Source organism: Pygocentrus nattereri, chromosome 21 (genome assembly GCF_015220715.1).
Source record: "Pygocentrus nattereri isolate fPygNat1 chromosome 21, fPygNat1.pri, whole genome shotgun sequence".
NCBI classification, from domain to species: domain Eukaryota; kingdom Metazoa; phylum Chordata; class Actinopteri; order Characiformes; family Serrasalmidae; genus Pygocentrus; species Pygocentrus nattereri.
Genome location: NC_051231.1, coordinates 3,032,001 through 3,054,860, shown reverse-complemented (window position 1 = coordinate 3,054,860; position 22,860 = coordinate 3,032,001). Strand labels below are relative to the sequence as shown.

Genomic DNA, 22,860 nt, shown 5'->3' with positions numbered 1-22,860 from the left:
CCACCTCCTTGTTTCTGTGCTCACTGTCCACTTTATCAGCTCCACTTACTGTATAGCTGCACTCTGTAGTTCTACAGTTACAGACTGTAGTCCATCTGTTTCTCTGATACTCTGTTACCCTGTTCTTCAGTGGTCAGGACCCCCATGGACCCTCACAGAGCAGGTGGTGGATCATTCTCAGCACTGCAGTAACACTGACGTGGTGGTGGTGTGTTAGTGTGTGTTGTGCTGGTGCGAGTGGATCAGACACAGCAGTGCTGCAGGAGTTCTTAAACACTGTGTCCACTCACTGTCCACTCTATTAGACACTCCTACCTTGTCGGTCCACCTTGTAGATATAAAGTCAGAGACGACAGCTCATCTGCTGCTGCACAGTTTGTGTTGGTCATCCTCTAGTCCTTCATCAGTGGTCACAGGACGCTGGATATTTTTGGTTGGTGGACTATTCTCAGTCCAGCAGCGACACTGAGGTGTTTACAAACTCCAGCAGCACTGCTGTGTCTGATCCACTTGTACCATCACAACACACACTAACACACCACCACCATGTCAGTGTCACTGCAGTGATGAGAAAGACCCACCACCCAAATAGTATCTGCTCTGTGAGGGTCCATGGGGGTCCTGACCACTGAAGAACAGGGTAACAGAGTATCAGAGAAACAGATGGACTACAGTCTGTAACTGTAGAACTACAGAGTGCAGCTATACGGTCAGTGGAGCTGATAAAGTGGACAGTGAGTGTTGAAACGAGGAGGTGGTCAGAATGTGATGCCTGACCGGTGTATGTGTTGTATATTTCAATGTGTTTCATCTTTTAAGCACAAGCTTAGTCTTTATGAAGGCGGCGATGTCTGATATTGGAAATGAAGTCGCTGCTGCTGCATTACAGCTTCTGTTGATTGGCTGTGATCTGCACTGATAGACCAAGCGCAGTGAAGCTAATTTGGGAGCGCTGTGGAAAAAAGCAGATGCCGAGATTTGCATTCATCCCCGCCCGCTGGATCTCTCAGCAGAGCAGAGGATTGCGCTTCTTCCCTTCAATTAAAGCATATGGAGAGGCCTCCACCGGAAACACTCCACGCAATTAGCGAGAGACGGAGAATCAAAGGCAGCGCACTGCATATTAGCCACGTGTCAGAAGCACAAACACTGATGTGAATTCTCTGTTCTGTTCTGCAGAATTGGCTGGACCCCTCCAAGGAGATCAAGAAGCAAATGCGAAGTGAGTGCATGACAGCTTGTAGCTTGATGCATGTGCATTCTGACACACACACTACTGACCCAAAGGAACACACAGTGACCTGTTCATCAGACACACTCGTCTTTGTCTGTACTTGCTGGCCATTTTATCAGAAACACCTACAGTCAAATGTAGGTTTACAATTAGTAACTGTAGCTCGTCAAGTGGTCTTTATTGTTTTCACTTGCATGCCTTGAAATGAAATGTTGTTCTTCAGGCTGTGTAACACACACCAGCAGTGCATTACAACAAGTGCAGGGTATCTCGCTGCTCTCGGAACAAAACCTCGTATCTCTGGTTATGTCCTTTTTCAGTTTTTGACATGATTTGAAAATTCAGTTCAACTTCAATTCAACTTTATTGTCATTATACAATACAGGGTAGTACAGTATAATGAAACACTATCAGGCTGTAATAGGAGATAAATAGCAAACAGTGCAAAGACAAAAGACAGTAAAAGACAGACAAAAGTACAGTCAGTAAGTACAAGTATCAGACGCATGTGCTGGTGAACTGCAGTGCAGTACAGTACAGTAAATACAGAAGTACTAGTGGTGTAAACAGTGATCTCTATATAAAGTGTACAGTGCAGGTAGAGAGTAGCAGCATAATGTTCAGGTAACATCTTAAATAAACAGTTACAGTATAAATATATATATATACTAGAAATAAGGCTAATCAGAGATGAAGTGCACAGCATACAGTCCTCTGAGCTAGAGGAGCTCAGTGTGTGGTGTGCTGGGTGATCAGGCTGGTTGGTAACAGACTGTAGTTACTTAAATCATGTAGTTAGCACTTAAATGAGCATTGAAATAAGTATTGTTTGCAATATATTGTGCTGCACTTATATATCATATTTTATTGTATTGCACTGTCTATTATAGTTTACTTTATTGTTGAATGCACTGTGTATGGTAGCTTACTGTATTATATTGTATTGAATGGCTCTGAGTTCAGCTCTGCTCCTTCTCTCTCTGTATCTACAGTGACTGTGTTTCTATCAGTATCTGAGCTCAGGACCGTCTCTCGCTCTAACTTACTGGTAACTATCAGAGATACTTTCTCTAGACAGACAGAGCTCTTCTTGTAAGCCGCTCTGGATAAGAGCGTCTGCTAAACGCTGTAAATGTAAATGTAAATGTAGTGTTGCTCTTTTCATTGTTTGTAAATTTCATGATGAATGGACCAACAGAAACAGCTTGGAAAGACGTCCGGTTCCATTGACTTACATTGAAAGTAATGTAGGTTTTTTCCTTCTCCTGTAAAGTTACCGTTTTGGAGATACGAGGTTTTGTTCCGACAGCAGTGACAATTAAATGGGCCTCATATGTGGATCATTCTACCAAATTTGGTTGAAACAGAACTCAGATTTTTACCTGATTTGGACGTTAGTCTGAAATGCTTTCGCTTTTAAGGGACTTTGTACCTTAATTGTGTTTATTTCATTAAAGCAAATCAGCAAACGCAGCTTTGACCAGCTGTACGCACATAAAATAAAATCATCATACTTTTTATTAAAACACAAAGTTTGCTTAATTCCAGAAAATGTGTGTTTCAGTTGAGACCATTCTTAATGTTACACCCTGATTTTCAGACTTTGGGACACAATTGCTTCAAAACAATGGGGTCTATCTGCTCACCATGTGGCCACGAAGGACAGGGATGCAGCCTCGCTTCCTGCTCTAAAATGCAGGGGTGTGGCTAAAATGGGTTAGCAGTAGTAGTACTAACTAAAATTAGGGTTTGGGACAGTAATAGAAAGTACCCTCCAAATGATGATTGCGCATGTATTCATGTTAATACTATAGAAATGAATGCCCTGCGTTTAAACAGATCATAACAAAACTCTTGTAAATATCTAAGATTTGAGTATATAGTTGTTGTTTTAAATTGTTTTTTTATTGTGCAACCACAGTTTGAGCTATTTTATTAGAATTATATGTATGTATGTGTCATTGGAATAAAACCTTGTATCTCTAAAATGGTCACTTTAAAGGAGAAGCAAAAAAACGGAGTTTAATTTTAACGGCAGTCAATGGAACCAGAATTTTTCCCCAGTCGTTTTTGTGCCGTTCCTTTTGGTCCATTCATCATGACATTTATACACAATGTAAAGGACAATAGGCATTTTCAAACTGTGAAAAACTGAAAAACAACCAAACTGAAGATCTGAGGTTTTGTTCCCACAGCAGGTGTGTATCGCTGCTGTCAGAAGAAAACTTCTCCTTTTTTGTCGCTTTTCTGTTTTTCACATAAATTGAAAATGTCTATTGTCCTTTACATTGTGTGTAAATTTCATGATGAATGGACCAAAAGAAATGGCCCAAAGCGACTGGGGAAAAATTCTGGTTCCATTGACTGCCATTAAAAGTGAAGTTGGTTTTTCCTTCTCCTGTAAAGTGACCATGCTGGAGACACGAGCTTTTGTTCTGACATCAGCAATATAAATATATATATATATATATATATATATATATATATATATATATATATATATATATATATATATATATATATATATATGAAAGGAACTCTATGGAAAGATTGGGGTAAAAGTGTCCTGTAGCAGCATTCAGAGAATTTAAGGAAGTATAATTCTGCAGTATTAGTTAAAGAGCATGTGATCAGTCTGTGGTTGGTGTTGGAAAAGGTAGAGATTACTCCAGGTGGATGTTCAGGGAGCATCACTGTGGGTCGAACCTGTTGCAGAACCTGGTGGTGATGGAACGAACGCTCTTGTGATCTGCTGCCAGATGGTGTGAGTGTGAAGAGTCTCTGAGGGTGGGGGGTTAGGGTTAGGGTCCACCGTTCTAGTGGCCTTGCAGATGCAGGGCTCGTGGTAGGAGGTATCGATGGCAGGTAAAGAAACACCTGATAATCTTCTCAGCTGTCCTCACAATCCACTGTAGGGTCCTGCAGCCTGAGATGGTTCAGTTTCCATAAACAGACAGCAAGACAGCTGGTCAGAACGCTCGCTCTGCTTTAGATGCTCTATGTATCAGCCCACCTCTACCTCATCCATCAACAGAAAGAGACCACCATAGGACCACTGCTCACTACATCAGGCACAGTGGCGTTGTGCAGGTTTTTCATCATGGTGCTCACTTACTAATAGAACCAGAAGATACATGGAGCTCCACCTTGCTGGTGTTCAGGTAGAGTTAATATAACGTACTTTTTTAATGGAACAAGCATTTCATGCATTACAGTTTAAAATCTTGCGAACGCATTAAGTTTATGGTCTTAGTAAGAATGATATTACTTGAATTATGACTCATATGAGTTTCCTGGACACGTATTAAGCCTAGTGCTGAATTCTAAATGGGATTTCCCTTTGAAAGGAATATGTAGCTCAGGATTGGCTTAATCCCTGTCTGGGAAATCAATCCTAAGGCTGACTTTAAGAGGCTATTAGTTACACTGGAGGCATTTAACCTCTTATTCTCCAGGCTATATTTTGGTTTGCCCATCTAAATTTACGTGACCAAATAGTAAGGCAAAATATTTAGTAACTGCATGAAATAAATAAAGTACATTTTAATTTTGTTTATTTATTTATTTAGGTAAAAGCCCCTCAAATGAACAGAACGTGTGTGTTATGATCTCCACATGTCACTATACGCTTATAATTTGCTGCTGAAAAGCCAAAAATCTCCGCCGCTCTTTGTGTTGTTGTCTAAAAGTGATGTTTCCAGAGCAGATCACTGAAGAGACGCCGTCTGTTTATAGTTTAGAGCCCAGATTTGGGGAAAAACGGGTCGACTTTCAGTAGAAAAACAAACTGAGTTCAGCTTCTTTTATTATAAGGGTTTAAAATGACGTCACCGTCTATTAGACTGGAGAGAAGAGCTACAGCCTCACACGACGCCCAGCTTCTGAATGGAGCTTATGGAATATGAACGTTATGAAGAACATGACCGAGCACGCTTTGGACCTACCGGAAGAGGAGCTGAAGAGGTTAAAACACACAGTCGTATGTGAAAGTTTGGGCCAAATGACATGTTTCCCTGAATTTCTAAGTGAAAATAAGTACAAACCAAAAGCAGAATGAGCATATATTTGCATATATTTGTATTGTTTTTCATTTTAAACGGGTCAAACAGAATTTATTAATCACTGATTCCTGTTTTTATTAGCATTTCACATTCTGGCCCAGCCTTTTTGGAATGTCTTACACTACAGAGAACACACTTCTGGATTTTTTAAATGCGCAGCTGCTGTTTCTTTGCTGAATTGAATGTATTGGGAAAATTGTGACATATTGGGAAAATTGTGACATAAGATATAAAATATAAATAAAAATGTATTATTATTGCCGGGAGAGGATGTTTACTTATTTCTACTTAGAAAATCAACAAAACGTGACTTTAACAAGGCGCTTCTGGTTTTTCAAACAGCTGCATATTATTTTGTCTATATATGTTTTCTGTGCACCTCCTTGTACATAATTCGTGTGCCTGTGCTCTGCTGGCAACTGTTGAAGCGTCCATTGAAATATGAAAGTCAGGGCTTGGAGAGCTCCAGCCTCTTATGAATAAGCCGAATTTGATTTTTGTTCAGGAGCAGCTTTGCAAGCTTTACGTTTTATTCATTACGATGTCGTGTTGAGGCGGCTGTTTTTGTATTACTGACTTTCGTTTGATGTACTTTCCAGTTGGTACAGATTGGAATGGGTTTTGGAGAGCAAGTTGGAAGGAAAGCAATGAGCAGTAAAATTAATAAATAAATAATTCAGTCCCGCGACCCTGACGGAGAAGCGGCTTAGAGAATGGATGGATGGATGGATGGATGGATGGATAGATAATCTCAGTATAGCTTAATGGAAGTAAAAAGTCATTTGTAACAGATTTTTATGAACAACTGTCCAGTCATTGTTTATCAGAGGTCAGTTTGTGACCGGAGTCACTTGTGGCTGGATGTTTTTGGTTGGCACGCTATTCTAAACCCAGCAGTGACACTGATGTGCAACCCTGCGTTCACACCGGCAGCGACTTTTCACGTCTTGTTGCCCAAACTGTGGTCGCTCATCGCCTGTGGGCGTTTCTGAACTCTAGCGGACCGTTGGTTGCCATGGTTTCACTGACAACAAGCACAAATCAGCTGCGTTCCCACTACAAATAAAAATCCTAGTGAGAAATCGTGCTTATTTGTGCTTTTTTTTTATTAATGCCCGTGTCTGTGCAGTCAGTGTGTGAGGAAAACAGTATTTGGTCTGTTTGCGGGGAAAGCATCGCCGCCATCATTCAATCTCTAGTAGGAGCAGTTACCTAGGAACCAAAAAAAGGAGCATACTGTTTCACAGTGGCAGAGCACTAAGCCGCTCAATGCTCAGTTCCAGTTGGTATTCGCTACGCCGGTTTATGAGGAGCATGGCCTCTTCTTATTTCCCTCGTTATATCAAATACAGGAGTGCTAAACAGCAGAGGGCGCCCGCGAGCGAGTCTTTAATGAATGGGAGTGAATGGAGCTCAGTGGCTAAAAACAAAAAGTTGAAACTGTTTCTAATCACTGAACCAGAGCTTTCCTTTCATTTTACTGCTACTGAGTGCTAATTGGTTGGCGAGCGGAGCAGCTCATTGGCTGTTCGCGCTCTCAGACGTCATGATTGTACATGAGGCGCTGTTTTAAACCCCTATATAGCTCGTGAATATAACAGCGGTGGTAAAATGTTTTTAGGAAATGATTGAATTCTTTTACATTAAAACTGTTTCAGCATTTATAAACTCTGATGCTCAAATGCTCCATATCATCCCATTCATTCTGGCCTCGCTCGGGAGCGCCCTCTAGCGTTTGAGAAACCCAGAAGACATTACAGAGTGGAAATTCTCCTGTTGCCGGAAATCACCAGCTTCCATCGACAGTGAATGACCTCTGGCCATCTTGTCGCATTGCGTTGCTGCTGCTGTGAATGCAGGGTAAAAGCCCAGCAGTGCTGCTGTGCACTTGTACCATACATTTGTACCGGTACCATTACATTCTACCCTGTGAAACAGCTGTGCTGAGAGTGGTCCACCACCCAAATGATATCAGGGCTCCGGTGGTCCCATAATAATCGTTTCCAATGATGAACGAGGTAGGGGAGGTGATAAATTGTGTAGAAACAATTGGGCTGCAGTCACTGTATAAGTGCTCCTATCTGGTACTTGTTTCTAATAAAATGGCCAATAAGTGTAGACACAAGGTAGGTGGATGTGATAAACTAGCAACACAATATATATACACATATACGAAAACATGAAACATGCTGTTTCACCCCTCACCCTGCTTCCTGCAGCACTCTGAGCTACGCCGGCCCTTTAATTCGGCCTTTAGATGCTGTTTTTCCAGGGAGAATGACTAAGCAGTAACTCAGGCAAAGGACCCTCATTCTCTCTGACCTTCACTTTTATGAGGTGGCACTGGGGTGATGTGCATGGATCCTCGGGGAGGGAGGCGGGGAGGGCTGCGGGGGGAAAACGTTTTTATTATATCAGTCCACTGAGCCTGCATGTGAAATGTATTGAACCAATTTTAAGCTCCCATCACCTTGCGTATGTCGCTGTGTCTGTGTCCTCAGCTTCTCCCTGGCATTTTGCCTTCGCTGTCAAATTCTACCCTCCTGATCCCTCTCAGCTCATGGAGGACATCACCAGGTAGGAGAGCTCCACTGCACCCACCTTATCACCGCATTATCATTCATGGCTCTGTGACATTGAGGTTTGGAGGTGGTGGAATATCTCAAATACACCACCTTGTTCTTGTGAAAAACCCACTGATTACAAATCTGTAGCCCTCAGTTGTTTTGGTTTAAGTTTGTAAGGCAGTGATGATGTTATTAGACTTCATACAGCAGTGAGTTCCGGCCACGTGAGCTGATTGGTTGAGAAGCGTTCTAATAGCGCTGTATTTCACCATAACATCACAGGGCTTTTCACAAACACTGTATCACTCTGCTGAGACGCTGTTGCTAAGCAACGACTTTGATAGCTGTAGGAGGCGCTCAAGCCATGTGAACCATTTGGGCACGAACAGAAAACGGACACTGTTAAGATCACATCTCACCGACAGCCGATTCGGTCCGACTCTGAAGACGAGACGACAGTAAATTCCCAAACCGTCGTCACCACTGAGCAGCTTTTCAGTCGGCAGCTGTGACAGAAGAACAGCTGAACAACCTGGAATCAGCCAGAAATGAACCCAACACCATTCGCCAGACGTGTCTGATCTTCAGAGTCGGACCAAATCAGACTGAGCCGTAAAACTGAGCCAATAATAAACAGAAAAGCTGCTCAGTGGAGACGACAGTTTGGGAATTTAGTGTAAGGAGCTGGAGAACGAACTGCCGGCTGAGCAGCGAGTGGGCGGAGCTCGTTACTCTGACGTAGCAACAAGCTGCTCGTTAAGGAGCTCTAATTAGGAGGAAGGAACTGAACATTAAAACATATTAAACGCCGCGTTCACGGCCAGTTTATTCATTTCTTACTGTATTTATTTAACTGCTGTATTAAAGCAGTAGAGCACTCGAGGAGGGAGTTATCACCAATAACATCACGGCTGTGATGATCTATGGCCACCAGATCACAGCCAGGATGTTATTTCACGATAAAACACTTCCTCTCTGGTTCGAGTGCTTAATTGACATTGATTCTATTTTAATTTGTTAAAGGAATGTTATATTTTTCAGTCTAATCAGAGTGAATCTAAATCTGTAGCACATGATCAACCATACAGAAAAACTATTGACGTAAAACCCACCTCTAATTGAAATCGTTGGGAAGGCGTTTCAGCACCTGCCTGTTGACTTCTAATGTAAGCGTGATCCAGGGAAACATGATGAAAGCATCGTTTGAGTTAATCGACCTTATGATAAAGACTGGGCTGAGAAAAGGAAATAGACAACAAGGATTCTTTGCAAATCTAGCAAGGAAGCTTCCGGTGTTCTCTGGGCAATGGACTGACCACCCCAAAGCCCGGTCCTCGACACCGCTGAATGTGTTTGGGACCATTTGAGTTTATAAGAGGCAGAAAATGCAGCCAGTTTCTAAGGTTGAACTTTGGATGTGTGGAAAAACATCCCTGCAGATTTCTTTAGAAAGTGAGTGCAAGTCTCCTGAAAAGAATTGACGCTGTAATAAACAGAACTTAACGTTTCTCTTTAACTACTTTTCTGTTAAATATATCACTGCTGTCGGAACAAAACCTCGGATCTCCATTTTTGTCGTTCAGTTTTTGACCTAATCTGAAAATGCCTGTTGCCCTCCACTTTGTGTGTGAAGTTCACAATGAATGGACTGAAAGAAACGGGCCAAAATGACTTGGACAAAATTCTGGTTCCATTGACTCGTGTTAAAAGTAAAGAAGGTTTTAGTCCTCTCCTGTAAAGTTACCATTTTGGAGATACGAAGTTTTGTTCCAACAACAGTGAAATGTTTTCTGCATTTCTCCTGACCCTGTAAAATGAATGACTTTTATTATTTTTATATCATTTATAAGTCTCTGACTTTTGCACAGTACTGTTTATGATGTATAAAGCTGCTGGTCAGATGTTTGGAATGTGACACTGAGTGCGTATACATGCACTTAATAATCCGATCGTAATCAGATTTCTGCATTATTTAAATGGTCAAATGGTACTCCTATCTAGAAATCTGATTAAGAAATCCGATAAATAGGCTGGACTTCAGCTCAGTAATCAGATTTCTCTTTCTATATACTTGTACTCTGATTTCTATCAGATTTCTCAATCTGCGTATGCTTGAGATCAGACAGTGGATATCAAGAGACTGATGCTGAAAACAAACAGGAAATAAAGGATTTAAATATTCTTCGTCTTCTAGATGATGTATGTTGATATTTTCAGGTAAAGTGACTCGATGCTTGAAAAAGAAGCTGCGGTATGAAGTTACGTTACGTTTATGTCGCGTCTTCTTCTCTGAGATTATTCGCTGGTTGTGAAGCAGAAATCTGATTACTGTCTGACTCCTGTAGATCTGGAGTTTCCCCATTATCTGATTACCGTCTGACTCATGCAGACCTGGAGTTTCCCAATTATCTGATTACTGTCTGACTCATGTAGACCTGGAGTTTCCCTGTTATCTGATTACTGTCTGACTCATGTAGACCTGGAGTTTCCCCATTATCTGATTACTGTCTGACTCCTGTAGACCTGGAGTTTCCCTGTTAACTGATTACTGTCTGACTCCTGTAGACCTGGAGTTTCCCCAATATCTGATTACTGTCTGACTCCTGTAGACCTGGAGTTTCCCCATTATCTGATTACTGTCTGACTCATGTAGACCTGGAGTTTCCCTGTTATCTGATTACTGTCTGACTCATGTAGACCTGGAGTTTCCCCATTATCTGATTACTGTCTGACTCCTGTAGACCTGGAGTTTCCCCATTATCTGATTACTGTCTGACTCATGTAGACCTGGAGTTTCCCTGTTATCTGATTACTGTCTGACTCATGTAGACCTGGAGTTTCCCCGTTATCTGATTACTGTCTGACTCATGTAGACCTGGAGTTTCCCCATTATCTGATTACTGTCTGACTCATGTAGACCTGGAGTTTCCCCGTTATCTGATTACTGTCTGACTCATGTAGACCTGGAGTTTCCCCATTATCTGATTACTGTCTGATTCCTGTAGACCTGGAGTTTCCCCGTTATCTGATTACTGTCTGACTCATGTAGACCTGGAGTTTCCCCGTTATCTGATTACTGTCTGACTCATGTAGACCTGGAGTTTCCCCATTATCTGATTACTGTCTGACTCATGTAGACCTGGAGTTTCCCCATTATCTGATTACTGTCTGACTCATGTAGACCCGGAGTTTCCCCGTTATCTGATTACTGTCTGACTCATGTAGACCCGGAGTTTCCCCGTTATCTGATTACTGTCTGACTCATGTAGATCTGGAGTTTCCCCATTATCTGATTACTATCTGACTCATGTAGACCTGGAGTTTCTCCATTATCTGATTACTGTCTGACTCATGTAGACCCAGACTTTCCCCATTATCTGATTACTGTCTGACTCCTGTAGACCTGGAGTTTCCCCATTATCTGATTACTATCTGACTCATGTAGACCTGGAGTTTCTCCATTATCTGATTACTGTCTGACTCATGTAGACCTGGAGTTTCTCCATTATCTGATTACCGTCTGACTCATGTAGACCTGGAGTTTCTCCATTATCTGATTACCGTCTGACTCATGTAGACCTGGAGTTTCCCCATTATCTGATTACTGTCTGACTCATGTAGACCTCACATTTTTATTAAATTACTATTACCGTAAAATGAAAATGCTTGAATTTTTGACTGTAATAAATTCATTCTGAAGAATATATTTTGTCCCCTCATGTAACCAAAAGGCACTGCTTTTAAAATGGAAATAGACAAATGTGATGAATCATAATTAACTGCAACACACACATTTTCTAAGCTGCTTATCCTTCTGGGTCACGGGAGTGCTGGAGCCTATCCCAGCGGTCATTGGACGGAAGGCAGGATACACCCTGGGCAGGTCGCCGATCCATCACAGGGCAAACACGGAGACATATACGTTAAAAGAATTCTGTAATTGTGATGAATTATTTTTATAATTTGACAGCCCTGCTTAAAAACTGATAAGTGAATACATTAAATGTGTCTGATGAATTTGAATGTATTCTATATTAACTGAATTGATTGTGTTTGTTGTAGATTACTGTATACGTATGTTGGACATATCGCTGCAGTCGGAATAAAACCTCATATCTCTAAAACGGTGACTTTACAGGAGAAGGAAAAAACAACATGCTCAACTTTTAATGGAAGTCAATTGAACCAGAATTTTTTCCAAGTAATGTTCATTTCTGTTGGTCCATTCATCACGAAATTTACAGACAATGTAAAGGCGAACAGTCTTTGTCAGAAACTGAATGAAATGGACATTTGAGCTTTTGTTCTGACAGCAGTGATATGTAACCTTTCATAAGGCCATCAACCATTACTAGTGCCTGTCTGAACATCCTCCTCTTGCTCTCTTTCGTCCTCCATCTCTCTCTCAGGTACTACCTGTGTCTTCAGCTGCGTGACGACATTCTGTCCGGCCGGCTCCCCTGCTCATTCGTCACCCACGCCCTGCTGGGCTCCTACACTGTGCAGGCTGAGCTCGGAGACTACGATCAGGATGAGCACGGCTCCGACTATGTCAGTGACCTCCGATTTGCCCCCAATCAGACTCGGGAGCTGGAGGATAGAGTCATGGAGCTCCACCGCACCTACAGGTGGAGGAAATACAATACACATCATATTCCCACCAGACTGGCTGTTGTTGTGTTCAGCACGTTTCTGTAAGACCCTCCATTCAGCCTATAGCAGTCCAGCCCTGTCCATCCACACTGAAGTGATGTGGAGTGTTGTTACTGCAGATAATCTGTAGCTGTTGGAGTTATTGGAGAGGAAGATGTGGAGAAAACGATTAAAGGGGCTTCCCAAAGTGGGGCCTGCCGGAAAGTATCCCTACTCCCTCAAGCACAGATTTTTACTCTATTTGTTATTACTAAATTTGATTCCTATTTTCCTTTGAAGTATATATTTTACATTATTTTAGCAAGAAAAAAAACAAAATAAGGCTACATAATCTGAATAAACTTGATTTGAGATCTACCCCTCTTTTTATTGGTCTGAAATCTACTGAAATTTGATCTGAAATCTACTGACCTTCTTTATTTGTATATTATGTTGTACTTTTGGTTCTTAGCCCACCAAAATACACGGTTTTGGCCCAAAAACGTTTAGGCACGCCTGGATTAAATGTTGTTCTGTTCCTGGCTTTCGGAAAGCAAATGGATCGTTGCATTTTCTGCAGGATCCATACATTCAACGCTAGCATCTGAAGGTTATTTTTCTAAGGGTCATTTAGGACATTCGGCCAAACTTTACAGTTTATTCCAGACTACTTTAAAGGCTACGTTCACCTTACCAGGCTGAAGAGGCACGATCAGACTTTTTGTGACTCAGATCTGATGTTTTCACTTTCATATGTGGTCCTACATCAGATGCCTGTCTGATTCGTGGCCATGTGACCTTAATGTGACTCTCAGATCGGAATTCATGCACTTTTTTAAAACTGCGGCGTCATTCAGCGTTACCGTGGCAACAGCGCTGACCAGACGTTAAAGCCTGTAAACGGTGGAAAAGCAGCTCATCTCACCTTTTTCTCCTCCGTCTGGCTCTAATAATGAAGCTGAGAGCTGATCAGAGTTAATGATCTTCTCAGCGAAGCTCGTTCTGCTCGTTAGTTTGTGCTGATGATGCAGTGATTCAGTCACATGACGTCACTGAGTAGGAGGAGCTCATGAGGGTCAGTTCAGGCCGGTTCATCACATTAATGACGGATTTGAATCACTGACCTAAAGGAGGGTGAACCGTCGTGTCAGAGAGGTTTGAGGAAAAAATCAGATTTGAGCAACGACGCTTGTAATGTGAACGTAGCCCAAAGTACAGGACACAATACAGGGCAGTCAGTCAGAGGTGGGTTATATATCAGTCTCAAAGGCAGAATAACAAAAACAACCTGTTAGAGGATAAAGAGAGGCTACAGAATAGTAAAGCTGCATATGTTGACAAACACCACATGTTGTTGAGCATCTGTCCCCCTTGTCTGTGCTGAGCCAATGCCAACTGACTCTTTGGCTCCTACTGAGTCACGGAGTCAATAAGCCACGCAGCTGGGTCTTCGTGATTGGCGTGTGGTGTTGAAGCTCCTCAGGCTCAGGGCGAGTTCTCTGTTCCTAACCAGAAATAAAACACACTGGACCCCCCTCCCACCCATCCCCAACTACCCCCACCCCCCACCCACACCCACACCCGGCTGTCGTATTTATTCTGTTATCAGCAATGCCGATTGGACGATTTCCCGCTGGTTTAATCCATGACTCATTTTATCTCGTGTTTCAGGGGAATGACTCCTGCTGAGGCAGAAATGAACTTCCTGGAGAATGCCAAGAAGCTGTCCATGTATGGGGTCGACCTGCATCATGCGAAGGTACAGCAAAACAGCTTTATTCTAATAATGCTGCCTGGTTCTGCTCTCCAAGCAAAATCTTCTTTCGTTCTACATAGCTGGCTACATAATATGCTACATGCTGCTTTGAGCAACATTATAAGATGGGATGCACATTTCAACTAATTGTGCAATTCAGATACTCACATTTTAAAAAGATGCACACTACACTGTGAAGGTTTTAGGCGTCTAAGCACATTTTTAAACAGTTTATCTCAGCAGTGAGTTTATCACAATATACATTAGAATAAAGTCGTATTCATAATTCAGATAAACAGAAAAACAATAAAAAGTAACAAGAATTTCTTGGGTCCATATTTTTCCTCGACACCTTCACATCATTATTAATTCATATTCTGTAAATTTTGTTTATTCAAATATTAACACTTTTCTCAGCAAATAAACACAAACTACACAAATAAATACATTTTGAAAATGTGTCTTGGGTGCCTAAGACGTTCACACAGGACTGTGTGTTATTAACATATCCCAGTATGTAATATCTCAACCAGTATGTTATATAATATTTAATATAGTCGAGATTTAGCATTCAGTTACTGTGTGCAGCCAGCAGAAGAGGTGTTACATAGAGGTTACATTGGGCTATGGTTCTGTAATTTGGTGGAAATGTAGATCATTTTTAGTTCAGTCTGTCTGAAATCTACTTAATTATTCAGCATGATAAATGACACTTTAAATTAACAGAGGTGGGCGAAGTACACAAACCATGTGCTTGAGTTAAAGTCGAGACCCCCAAGGTTAATATTCCTCCAGTAAAAGTAGAAGTTCCTCCCTTTAGACCTCCACTTGAGTAAAAGTACTAAAGTATTTCCCTTCAAATGTACTTAAGTATAAAGTAAAAGTACTAAAAGAGTAATTCTGGCTCTGATGTCCTGTTATCATTTTTATAACCAGACTGGCTTCATGAACTCATTTCGGGTGAAAGTCCTCCAGCGTCTCTCTTGGTAAACCAGTCTTTTAATAGAACGTCATTAATTAGTGACGCTGACGTCTATTAAAATGATCAGAAGCACAAAACACTGAAGGTAAACAGTTTCCATCAGGGAGAACCGAGTGGCTCTGAAATCACTTTTTACACACAAGCAAAGTTTCAGTTTCAGATTTATTTACAACTTAGTTCCAAGTTTAAGTTGAATAAAAACTGGCTTTAAACTCAGGATCACAGATGAGCTCCTTTACTATGTTGATCTGTAGGCGTCTGTTCATAAACATAAACCAGCCCAAACTCATTTACTATAAAATGAAATGGTGTTTGTAGAAATTCAGAAAAAAGCCGCGTCAGTCTCGACTGCATATGTGGACATATTTCTATATTGAGCTCTATTTACACAAAGTTAGGTTAGTTCATCATTTATGTTGAACAGACTCTCCCAAAGTTTTATGCTGCTGCGCTGACGTTGAACCGCGTGCTGCACTGGGTCGGTATGACCAACAGGTCAAAACCAGCTCTAAACAAAGTGACCGCTGGGCCCTGATTGGTGCTCTGGCTTTGCGCTTCTTTCGTTTTGACATGTGACGTTTTTATACACACAGAAACCAAAAGGAACCACAGATTTCTCAAAATGTAGGAGGAAAAAGTCGGATATTAGACTCTGAAATGTAGTGGAGTGAAAGGAAAAAGTCCCCAGAATGGAAAAACCACTGTAAATTAAACTGTTAATTACATTTTCCCACCTCCTTGTTCACCTGTGTTTTTTGCCACTGCACATTTAACTGCCACATCCTTCTCTGGTCAGTCTGTTGATTTTCACAGTCGTGTAGGGTGAATCCTTCTTTTTCATGATGTTTTAACTTCCGAAATAAATTTCTTTATTATGCCTCAACCTCTAAGGCTGCATTAGGACTGCTGGTAAAAGTGTCCCAAATCCAATTTACAGCCCCAAAATCAGATTCTGTTGTTTTGTCACTCACATTATCTTTCTAATGTAGTCTAACATCCCTCAGATCCCACTCTTGAACTGACCTGAGTGTATGAAAAGCACAGCACTCAGCTCATCCAAGCACAGCTATCCTCTTTCTCTTCTTACTATTGCAGGTACTATTTGAGTGGTGGGTCATTCTCAGCACTGCAGTAACACTGATGTGGTGGTGGTGTGTTAGTGTGTGTTGTGCTGGTGCGAGTGGATCAGACACAGCAGTGTTGCTGGAGTTTTTAAACACTGTGTCCACTCACTGTCCACTCTATTAGACACTCCTACCTTGTCGGTCCACCTCGTAGATGTAAAGTCAGAGATGACAGCTCATCTGCTGCTGCACAGTTTGTGTTGGTCATCCTCTAATCCTTCATCAGTGGTCACAGGACGCTTTTGGCTGGATATTTTTGGTTGGTGGACTATTCTCAGTCCAGCAGCGACACTGAGGTGTTTAAAAACTCCAGCAGCACTGCTGAGTCTGATCCACTTGTACCAGCACAACACACACTAACACACCACCACCACGTCAGTGTTGCTGCAGTGCTGAGAATGACCCACCACTCAAACAGTACTTGCTCTGTGAGGGTCCATGGGGATTGTGACTGCTGAAGAACAGGGTAATAGGGGGCTAAAAAAAAATATGCAGTATTTAATTCGAAACAGCACCTTATTTGAATACACAATTAAGTGAATGAATATGGAGATTGAGTACTTGTATATTCATGAAAACATTTCTAATTGTATGATAATGACAGACATGGCAAGATAGATAGTGATGGATAGTGAACTCACAGTTTATAAGTTTTTATCTGCCTCTAATAAGACCAAACTGTGTAAAGTAGACCTATGATGGCCTTAAATATGTTGATGTTTTATGCATTTGTCCTCTCTCCCCTCTTTAATGCCTGAGGTAGGATTCAGAAGGGATAGACATCATGCTGGGGGTTTGTGCCAACGGCCTGCTGATCTACCGTGACCGCTTGAGGATCAACCGCTTTGCCTGGCCCAAGATCCTCAAGATCTCATACAAAAGGAGCAACTTCTATATAAAGATCCGCCCCGGAGAGGTACCCTCAACTTCCCTTTGATTTATTCGCTGTGCTCAGCGGAATTATCTTTACCCCCCCAAGCAAAAAACCAGAGGCGCTTTCAGTGGAGAGGCGTTCTATGAGTAGTCAGATACACTGAGTTGCCAGTTAAGTAGGTTCACTTGCAATATGCACAATATTTCCAAAAGTATTCGCTCGCCTGCCTGCACACGCATATGAACTTGAGTGGCATCCCATTCTTAATACATAGGGTTTAATATGATGTCGGCCCACCCTTTGCAGCTACAACAGCTTCAACTCTTCTGGGAAGGCTTTCCACAAGGGTTAGGAGTGTTTATGGGAATTTCTGACCGTTCTTCCAGAAGCACATTTGGCCTGGCTCACAGTCTCCGCTCTAATTCATCCCAAAGGGGTTCTATGGGGTTGAGGTCAGGATTCTGTGCAGGCCAGTCAAGTTCTTCCACACCAAACTGGCTCATCCGTGTCTTTATGGACCTGCACAGTGGTGTGCAGTCATGTTGGAGCAGGAAGGGGCCGTCCCCAAACTGTTCCCACAAAGTTGGGAGCATGAAATTGTCCAAAGTCTCTTGGTGTTGAAGCTTTAAGAGCTCCATTCACTGGAACTAAGGGGCCGAGCCCAACTCCTGAAAAACACCCCTAGACCATGATCCCCCCTCCACCAAACTTTACACTCGGCACAGTGCAGTCAGACAAGTACCGTCTCCTGGCAACCGCCAAACCCAGACTCATCCATCGGATTTCCAGATGGAGAAACATGATTGGTCACTCCAGAGAACTAGAGTCCTCTCTAGAGTGCTCTAGAGTCCAGTAGCGGCGCTTTACACCACTGCATTGCGCTTGGCGATGTAAGGCTTGGATGCAGCTGCTCGGCCATGGAAACCCATTCCATGAAGCTCTCTACGCTGTTCTTGAGCTGATCTGAAGGCCACATGAAGTTTGGAGGTCTGTAGTGATTGACTCTGCAGAAAGTCGGTGACCTCTGCGCACTATGCCCCTCAGCATCCGCTGACCGCTCTGTCATTTTACGTGGCCGACCACTTCGTGGCTGAGTTGCTGTCGTTCCCAATCGCTTCCACTTTGTTATAATCCCACTGACCGTGGACTGTGGAATATTTAGTAGTGAGGAAATTTCACGACTGGACTTGCTGCACAGGTGGCGTCCGATCACGGCACCACGCTGGAATCCACTGAGCTCCTGAGAGCGACCCATTCTTTCACTAATGTCTGTAGAAGCAGTCTGCAGGCCTAGGGGCTCGGCTTTATACACCTGTGGACATAGAAGTGACTGGAACTCCTGATTTTAATGATTTTTGGCAATATAGTGTTGTTAAACTTATTGGCCACAATTTAGAGCCCCATTTTCCCCATCCATTAATGAAAGGGACCACCGTCAATGGACCACCACTGGCCACTGTCAATGGACCATTCTCTATGCAACAGTCATCCTGGCATAGTAATGACATGGTAGTGTATGCATTGGGCTGGTTCAAGTTTGCAGTACTGTGCAAAAGCCACACGAGTAAAACTGACAGCACAAGCAATTACTTTTTTTTGCCTAATAGCTGCAGTGAACTGAGTTCCCAGCTTATTATGTACACCTACCTTATACAGTAGTGTACAAAATACAGTTTCCAGTCAAATTGGCCATTAAGTACAGGTTATTGAGGGGAATAAACTGAAAATTACACAGGAGCCTCAACAACTAAATGCAATTAATTTTTCTGTATTTATTGAATTCCCACTTTGCCTTTATTATCACTTTTTTCAGGAGTCTTGCTTTCAGTTTTTCAAAGAAACCCCTCAGGGATGTTTTTCCACACCTCCCAAGTTTAGAGTCTCACCCATTTAATGATGTTGAAGACTGGACTCTGGGGTGGGCAGTCCCTTGTTCCAACAAGTCGGTAGTTACTACACATCCTTTCAGACCCATAGCTGAGTTGCGTCGTCTTCTCACAGTGAAAGGACAGACAGACCCAGAAATAGATCTGAAAACAAAGTGGGAGGTGATCATGAAGATCAAAGCTTGAAGTGCTGTTTGGGGCTGATGTCTTTGGTGCTCTACCAGGTCTTGCGAGGCTGTTTAGATTCCCATTTTCTCAATTTTGAAAAACTTGAACTTCTTGGAAACTTGGAAACTTCTGTTTTCATTTATTTTCCTTTGACTCTTCCACTTCCTCACACAGATTGACTATTTTATATCTAGTCCTCCTCAGAAATATCTCCTGAAAATGTAACAACTTGTACTTCTTGTAGCTTCGGTGTTGGTAGGTTTACCTAATATGCGGGGAACTCAGTGCACTGCAGCTGTTAGACAAAAAAAGTAAATATTTCATTGCTTGTGCTGTCAGTCTTACTCAACCAGGCGTTGTGGGAAAGAGATGATAATTTATACAGGCAATTATGCATTAATGTGGCTGATGTGCATGTCAATAAGGCTGGAGGGAATAAGCGGGTGAACTTCTTGGATTTGCGAAGCCCCATAGGTCATTTTAGACTTTTTCTCCCAGTGTGTCCTGCTGCTGTAGTCTGGCCTGGACGAAGCTTTTGAGTGACAGGCCTGGTGACGGCTCTCTGGCAGAACAGAGCCGCACAGAGGGCCTGTGAGATACACACATAAAGAGCTCCTTCAGCTGCCCCACCGCAGCTGCAGCGCTGCCCAGAAAGGGGATGAGACGGACAAATTTAGAGCTCTGCCCAAAATGCCATGCTCCTGTTTATCCTCTCCGCCCGAAAAAGGCTCGCGTTTGTCTCATAGCTCAGCTCCGTTCAGGAATCTCCCCCGCAGATCATAGGAGTGGAGTTTAAGACCCAGATTAATTTTAATTAGGCCCCAGAGCAAGCCTAAGGCTCTGTACAGTGTTTGTTAAATCAGCAAAGGTGTTTGTGGCTAAAGTGCAATTTAAATAGGATGAAATGACCCTCCGAAGGACAGAGGTGTATCCCACTTAACTGAATTTCTTGCAGGGATTTTTTGTCAGAAATGTGATCGAGGGCTGCGCAATATATTGTTTATTAATCTATATCACAATATTGGCTTTTCAAACACTGATGTTGCATGAGGCTGCAACGTGCAGAGGAGCCTCTAACCTGGCACAGTGTTTTCAATGTGTGTTGTGAACTTCCTGACCAACCTCAGACGAGTTTTTGTGAGCGCTCTGAAGACGAAAGTACCCAACCCTCAATCATTTTGGGCAAAATGATGCCACATTAAGGGTTTGCCAACGTTTCTGAAATATCTTCAGCTCCATTATTGGCATCTTTGGTAAAGATGGATAAAAAGGCTTTAAACAATCTTTATGGCTAAGTGGTTTAGTCTCAAAATCAGATCAGTCATGTGCAGTAATAAATCTTGAAAACGGAGCATCTGATCATCTCATCTTTTGCACACCAAGCTGGCCACAACTATCGGGATTCTATCAGCTGCATACTGATTGGCTCTCTGCGCATCCATTTACAGGCACTTCTATTTGGTGTTTTATATCATTCAGATGGGAAACAGATGTTTTTTTCCAACAGAGTCAAACAGCTGCCTGCACTGGACATCATGAAGAAAAGCCCTTTTCAGAGAAAGATATACCTGTAGAATTTTTCACAGACAGACAAAACAGTGGGCTGTGGTCATTTTGTATGTCAGTCAAACAGTTAAGTGATCCTTATTAGTCCCACAACAGGGAAATTTCACCTCCACATTTGACCCATACGCACTAGTGAATACACACACTTGGGGGCAGTGATCACACTTACCCGGAGCGGTGGGCAGCCCTATCCACAGTGCCCGGGGAGCAGCTGGGGGTTAGGTGTCTTGCTCAAGGGCACCTCAGTCACGTACTGTCGGCTCAGGGGATCAAACCGGCGACGTCCGGGTCACAGGGCTGGTTCCCTAACCTCCAGCCCACGATTGCCCAAAAAACTGGCCTGGTAGGGATGGGATAAATATCAGGCAGCAGCTAAATTCCCTTCATTCTTGAAAATAGGGGATTAAAATTCCATTATAAAGTTTAAAACAACCAGAGCCGTAGTGATCCTGCCTGGAAGACACGGGGGTATTTTACCCCCATGCCCAGCAAGGCAAACATTTTTTTAAGATCTTGGTTGGAGATTTCCCTCACAAAGACATCTTCTTATAACCTTTTACCCAACTTTACCAAGGGTTTCAGTAATTATCGCATAGGCTGAGACATGTTGGAGCTACAGTGTGTAGCAACGTAATCCAGGACTCAATCAAAAAAACTTGATTATTCAGTTTTAACAATGAGTGAAAAGGTGTCTTCACGATGGAATCTGCAACTGTGAAGTTGCCATGTAGTATTTTTAGACGTTCTTGATGAATGTGTTTCAAACGACTCTTTGCTCATGATATTTTGGAATGTTCTGCATGGAATGAATGAATGTTTGGAAACATAATGTTCAAATAATTAATCACAATCAATCAGTAGTAGGTTGCTCAATTGCTAATGTACTGATCAGTATTGACCAGCTTGTCCATATCACGCAGTCCCAATGTGATCTGTATTTTTTCTGTTCAGTATGAGCAGTTTGAGAGCACCATTGGCTTCAAGCTGCCCAACCACAGAGCAGCGAAGAGGCTGTGGAAGGTCTGCATTGAACATCATACTTTCTTCAGGTAAACTCCCAAGCAAGCTTTTCAGCCTGGGCTTGTTCCTCGTGCCCGTTTTTCCGAGCTTCTTTCAGTACAGCCTCGTTTCTTCATCGTCAGACACTCGCCCAGCCTTCTCTCAGACCCTGTCGAAGCTCAGGTGTGGTTAAGTCAGACTGCATGATCAAAGCTCTCTCCCGCTGAACTCTCCCTCGCTCCAAGCATGAGCTGATTCTCGCATAACTCGTTTTTTCTTTCTCTCTCTGCGCACAGACTTGCGTCTACATGTTTGTCTGCCTGGCCTGGAGCTCTTATTGAGTTTGCAGCGCGAAGTAGAGGAGCAGAGAACAGCGCTGTCTTTATTAGCACTTTGCTCCAGAGGAGGAACGCTCCCGTTCCACTCCAGTGTTTTTAGTAGTGAAGGAAACCTGTTGGCTTGGCATTTGTGTTCTGTCTTAACCCTTTAAGACCAACGTGGCAATTTCTTCTGTTTATCGACACTTCTGTGTGGTTCTATATAGTACCACGAACACTCAAAGAACCCTTTGCATGTTGAAATGGCTCTGTGGTGAAGTGCTGTATCAGACTGATGGAGAATGTGCTGTACATGAGCTTCAAAAAGGGTCCACGTCAAGCTTGTAACAGTAGAAGAATCGTTTTTGGTACTATATAGAACCATTTTCAAAAAGCTTCTATTAACTATCAGCCAATCCGAAGAACCTTTTTTCGGCATGCAGGCCTTAACTAAAGAACCCCTGGAGAATCGTCTTTTCCAAGACTGACTTTTTCTGTCAATAGCACAGTTTCTGAGTGTTGTGTTGTGTTTATTTGACTTGTAAATAATGTGATTTAACAAAGCTGAATGCATCTTTTACACAGGGATAGAAAACACAGTAACACACACAAAGCTCGGATTCTACACACTAAAACTAGCAGCTTTTTTTTTTCTTCCATGTCTTGGGGCCCAGTAAACTATAATCTTCTTATA

General features: G+C 42.4%; 1 protein-coding gene across 11 annotated transcripts in view; it reads left to right on the top strand.

Moving 5' to 3' along the window:
• Window positions 1-22,860, top strand: part of LOC108438615 (band 4.1-like protein 1) — a 183,008-nt gene that overhangs the window by 120,235 nt on the left and 39,913 nt on the right. For all 11 annotated transcript variants that reach the window (XM_037532132.1, XM_037532134.1, XM_037532129.1 and 8 more), the window contains exons 5-10: window positions 1,180-1,222; window positions 7,797-7,872; window positions 12,272-12,490; window positions 14,166-14,253; window positions 17,120-17,272; window positions 21,802-21,899. In XM_037532132.1, the coding sequence (XP_037388029.1) occupies window positions 1,180-1,222; window positions 7,797-7,872; window positions 12,272-12,490; window positions 14,166-14,253; window positions 17,120-17,272; window positions 21,802-21,899 (677 nt within the window). The remainder of the gene's footprint in view (window positions 1-1,179; window positions 1,223-7,796; window positions 7,873-12,271; window positions 12,491-14,165; window positions 14,254-17,119; window positions 17,273-21,801; window positions 21,900-22,860) is intronic.